At 53.5% G+C, this 5,404-nt stretch overlaps 1 protein-coding gene across 1 annotated transcript; it reads left to right on the top strand.

Moving 5' to 3' along the window:
- Positions 1-2,000: 2,000 nt before the first annotated feature.
- Positions 2,001-3,149, top strand: LOC148570148 (uncharacterized). The gene is made up of 2 exons (XM_088506871.1): positions 2,001-2,588; positions 2,682-3,149. Exons 1-2 carry the CDS (start codon positions 2,001-2,003, stop codon positions 3,147-3,149), a joined length of 1,056 nt encoding a protein of 351 aa, XP_088362997.1.
- Positions 3,150-5,404: the final 2,255 nt, after the last annotated feature.

Genomic DNA, 5,404 nt, shown 5'->3' with positions numbered 1-5,404 from the left:
ACTCCAGCCCGGTGACTTACGACCAAGCGAGACCCCCTTCATCAAACAGGATACAAACCCGAACCGTCCGGTACCCGACCTACCGAACATTGGCGCCGTCTGTGGGGACAAGCTTCTGAATGGAAGTTGTACTGGGCCCAGGAGGAGCAGGGCGAGAAGCCGGGAACAGAGGGGAAGCCTCCGCGGCATCCTCTCGGGAGCGCACGAGATCCCCTCCTCGACAAACCACACGATCCCAAGAAAGACGCCCCTTTGGGAGAACTGGCGACAACAGCGCCAGAATAATGCAGGAACTATGTCACAGGATGCAGGACCTGGAGCGCCAGCTGGCAGACCGGGAACATCGCCAGCAAACTCCCGAATCAAGTTACTCCCGTTCCCCCCCCCGAGAAGCCACTCCCGACGCACAACTAGCCCAAGATCTGAGCCCGAGAGCGCCAGGGAAGAATGACGCACAAGGAGGCGCCGCGACCCCATCATATATGCCAGGCGCGGGAGGAAACGCACCACAGATCGTGACCGGGAAGACGGTCGACGGGAAGACGATGAAGGAAGAACAAGGAGAACGCGCGGACTAGTCATAATAGGCGCGACCCCATTTCATCGTTCCATCCTCGAAGTCCGGCTACCAAAACACTTTGACAAGCCAATGGACATGAGGTACGACGGAACCCAAGACCCACAGGAGCACCTTACGGCCTTCGAGGCCAGGATGAACCTGGAGGGAGTGGGGGACGAGGTAAGATGCCGCGCTTTCCCGGTCACCCTCGCGGGACCTGCAATACAGTGGTTTAATAGCCTCTCGTAGGGCTCGGTGGCCCAGTTTTCGGATATTAGCCGCGCCTTCCTAGCCCAATTTACTACCAGAATAGCAAAGGCAAAGCACCCAATCAATCTGCTCGGAGTGACGCAGAGGTCCGGAGAACCGATAAGGAAATATTTAGATCAGTTCAACGATGAGTGCCTGGAGATCGACGGGCTGACTGACTCTGTTGCTAGCCTATGCCTGACGAACGGACTCCTAAACAAAGACTTCAGAAAGCACCTCACCACGAAGCCGGTGTGGACAATGCAGGAGATCCAATGTGTAGCCAAGGAGTACATCAATGATGAGAAAGTCAGCCAGGTCGTGGCTGCCAACAAACGGCAGCCCTCTTACAATCAAACCAGGCATCACGGGAGCGGAGAAAGACAGAAGGAACACGCCAGGGATGGCGGTCCGAGCAAGACACCTAGGCCATTTCCCAGAGTCGGGAAGTTCACCAATTACACCCCTCTCACCGTCCCCATCATAGAAGTTTACCAATAGATAGCCGAGAAGGGGATTCTGTCGAAACCCCGACCTCTAATAGACCGAACAGGGGGAAACAAAAGCCTTTACTATGACTATCACAAAGGCTATGGACACAAGATGTAGGACTGCTTCGACCTAAAGGACGCGCTGGAACAAGCGATCCGGGACGGGAAGCTGGCTGAATTCTCCCATCTCATCAGGGAGCCAAGAAGACGAGATCGCGGTTGAGAGACAGAAGAGAAAACTCGCACAGTAAAATGAGGCCACGACCAGAACGACAACGAACAAGGTCTCACCATAGTAAACGTTGTGACGGCGAGAGACGCACCCCCAAGGTCGAAGTGGCGCACAAGAAAGATGCCAAAATCCTGGCGATCTCTTCGTCATCTGCACAAAACCCCAAGAGGTTGAGGTCGCCACCCATCTCGTTCGGCCCAGAGGACCAGTGATTTGACGAGGTCGCGGAAAGCCCCCCATGGTCATCACGGCCAGAGTAGGAACCGGCCTCATCAAGCGCATCCTCATAGACACCGGCGCCGACTCGAATATTATGTTCCGCAATGTGTTCAAAACTTTGGGACTGCGGGACGCCGACCTGAAGACCCACCAGCACGGTGTCGTAGGGTTAGGCGACCACTTCATTAAGCCAAACGGCATAATCTCTTTTCCGATATCAGTAGGACACGGGCAGGGATGAGGCTCGACAATGGCCGAGTTCGTGGTTCTGTGCGACTCCACAGCCTACAACATCATCCTGGGGAGGAAGACCATCAACGATCTCGGGGCAGTAATCAGCACGAAGATGCTGATAATGAAGTTCGTGGCTGACGACGAGTCCGTGGGATCCATAAAAGGAGATCTGGAAATGGCAATTGCCTGCGACAATGCCAGTCTCTCCTTAAGGAAGAAGTCCAAGGAAGCAGCAGGAGTGTTACTAGCCGACCTAGACACGAGAGTCGAAGACAAGCCCAGACCCGAGCCAGAAGGGAGCTTGGAAAAGTTTAGAGTCGGCAACACGGACGAGAAGTTCACCTTCGTGAACAGAAACCTACCACACGAGCTGAAGGGGCCCCTAATGGAAATGATCAGGACCAACGGAGACCTATTTGCATGGACGCCAACCGACATGCCGGGAATAGACCCCCAGCTCATGTCACACCACTTGGCCGTGACGGCGGAGGCCAGACCGGTAGCCCAAAAAAGGAGGAAGATGTCACAAGAGCGAGCAGAGGAGGTGGCCAGGCAGACGGCTAGCCTCCTCGAAGCAGGATTTATTCGAGAACTTGACTACTCGGTATGGCTGTCGAACGTAGTTTTAGTAAAAAAACACAATGGGAAATGGAGGATGTGCATAGATTACTCCGATCTCAACAAAGCATGCCCCAAGGACTGCTACCCCCTGCCCAACATTGATGCACTCGTCGACGCAGCGGCGGGATATCAGTACCTAAGTTTCATGGACGCCTACTCTGGCTATAACCAGATACCTATGCACCGACCTGATGAAGAGAAAACAGCGTTCATAACGCCGAGGGGGATATATTGCTACAAGGTAATGCCATTCGGCCTGAAGAACGCCGGGGCCACTTACCAAAGGCTAATGAACAAGATATTCAGCGACCTCATAGACAGGACGGTGAAAGTTTACGTGGACGATATCCTAGCCAAGACCACTGGCCCTGAGGACCTCCTAAGCGACCTAGGAAATGTGTTCGCGGCCCTCCGACGACATGGCATGAGGCTCAACCCCCTCAAATGTGCCTTTGCCATGGAGGCCGGGAAGTTCCTAGGATTTATGATAACCCAAAGGGGGTGGAAGCTAATCCTGAAAAATGCCAAGCGATACTCCAAATGAGGAGCCTGGGTTGCATCAGAGACATTCAGAGACTGGCAGGAAGGCTCACCGCGCTATCTCGCTTCCTTGGGGCGTCGGCAGCAAAAGCCCTGCCCTTCTTCAACCTGATGAGAAAAGGGATAGCGTTTGAATGGACCCCGGCGTGTGAGGAAGCATTCAAACATTTCAAAGAGATCCTCGCAACTCCTCCCGTGCTAGGGAAACCCAAAGTCGGAGAACCGCTCTACCTGTACCTGGCCATAACGGACGAAGCGCTGGCAGCAGTTTTGGTACGGGAAGAAGGGAAGGCTCAACAAACAATCTACTTCGTGAGCAGAGCACTGCAAGGAGCAGAACTGAGATACAGCAAATTAGAGAAGCTAGCTCTGGCACTACTAACCTCCTCCCGAAAACTAAGGCAGTACTTCCAGGGTCACCAGGTAGTCGTAAGAACGGACCAAGAAATCCGCCAGGTGCTCCAAAAACCTGACTTGGCGGGAAGAATGATGACTTGGGCCATCGAGCTATCTCAGTATGATTTGCGATACGAGCCCCGACATGCGATCAAGGCACAAGCAATGGCAGACTTCTTGGTGGAAGTAGCGGGGGACCCAACCGAGGAAGCGGGCACACGGTGGAGGCTCCATGTGGACGGGGCCTCCAACCAAACGTCCGGGGGTGCCGGGATCATTTTGGAAAGTCCTACCGGGGTCATATACGAACAATCAATCAAGTTCGAGTTTCCCGTATCAAACAACCAAGCGGAATAAGAGGCCCTCCTGGGCGGCTTGATCCTAGCCCGAGAAGTCAGAGCTACGAGGCTGGAAGGATGCAGTGACTTGCAGGTCGTTACCTCACAGGTGAACGGAAGCTACTAGGCCAGGGACTCACTATTACAAAAGTACTTGGAAAAGGTCAAAGAGCTAGCAAAGCAGTTCGAGGAGGTCGCGGTCTAACACATTCCGAGGGAAAGGAACACACAGGCAGACCTCCTATCAAAGCTAGCGAGCATGAAACCGGGAGTTGGCAACAGGTCCCTTATTCAAGGAATGACAAAGGAACCAGCAGTCGCCCTCCACCTAACAAAGATAGGCCCCTCCTGGATGGAACCCATCACTGATTTCCTAAAGAACGGCAAACTCCCTGAGGACGAGAAGGAAGCTAAAGCATTAAGAAGGGAGGTGGCCAGATATGCGATCATACAAGACCAACTGTTCAAAAAGGGACTTAGCCAGCCCTTAATGAAATGCCTCCATCCCGACCAAACGGACTACATGCTCAGAGAAGTCCACGAGGGATGCTGCGGCCACCACATCGGGGGCAAAGCCCTAGCAAGAAAGCTCATCCGAGCTGGATATTACTGGCCGTCGATGATGGTCGACTCAAAAGAGTTCGTAAAGAAATGTGTCAAGTGCCAAGAGAACGCCAACTTCCACAAAGCGCCAGCGTCCGAACTAAGCCTACTGACGTCCTTCCGACCTTTCGCACATTGGGGAGTCGACCTACTGGGACCTTTCCCGGTCGGCCTGGGACAAGTCAAATACCTCATAGTCGCTATCGACTACTACACCAAATGGATAGAGGCTGAACCACTGGCAAGCATATCTTCAGCCAATTGTCAAAAGTTCATGTGGAGACAGGTGATAACTCGATTCGGCATCCCGGAAGTCATCATCTCTGACAACGGGACACAATTCACTGACAAGAAATTCATGGAGTTCCTCACCGGCCTGGGCATAAAGCAGAAATTCTCCTCAGTAGAGCACCCCCTGACAAATGGTCATGTTGAGGCCGCAAACAAGGTCATTTTGCTGGGCCTCAAGAAGCGGCTGGATAGCAAAAAAGGCGCATGGGCCGACGAACTCGCCTCGGTCCTCTGGTCCTACCGAACAACCGAGCAATCATCCACAGGGGAAACTCCTTTCTGCCTGACGTACAGAGTGGACGCAATGATACCTGTAGAGATCGGCGAGCCAAGCCCATGATTACTTCTGAAGGGAGTAGAGGAAGCGGTAGAGAAAGACCTGGCAGATGAGGCTAGGGAGGTGGCCCATTTGTCAGAAATGGCACTAAAGCAAAGAATGGCCCTGCGCTACAACACCAAAGTGCTCAAGAGGGAATTTGAGAAAAACGACCTCGTCCTACGGCGCAACGATATCGGGCTACCGACCCAGGGAGAAGGCAAACTGGCGGCGAACTAGGAAGGGCCCTACAGAGTCAAAGAAGTGATTGGCAAGGGCACCTACAAACTGGAAAAGCCTGATGGAAGGGAGGTC

This window comes from Arachis ipaensis, chromosome B3 (genome assembly GCF_059453495.1).
Source record: "Arachis ipaensis isolate K30076 ecotype BB chromosome B3, ASM5945349v1, whole genome shotgun sequence".
Lineage (NCBI taxonomy): Eukaryota > Viridiplantae > Streptophyta > Magnoliopsida > Fabales > Fabaceae > Arachis > Arachis ipaensis.
Note: the sequence above shows the minus strand (reverse complement) of the source record. Positions and strands in the feature narration are given on the sequence as shown.

Coding starts and splice junctions, on each gene's coding strand:
- LOC148570148 (XM_088506871.1), top strand. CDS start 2,001: ATGGCCGAGTTCGTGGTTCTGTGCGACTCCACAGCCTACAACATCATC. Junction 2,589..2,681: donor TTCGAGAACTTGACTACTCG/GTATGGCTGTCG, acceptor GCATGCCCCAAG/GACTGCTACCCCCTGCCCAA.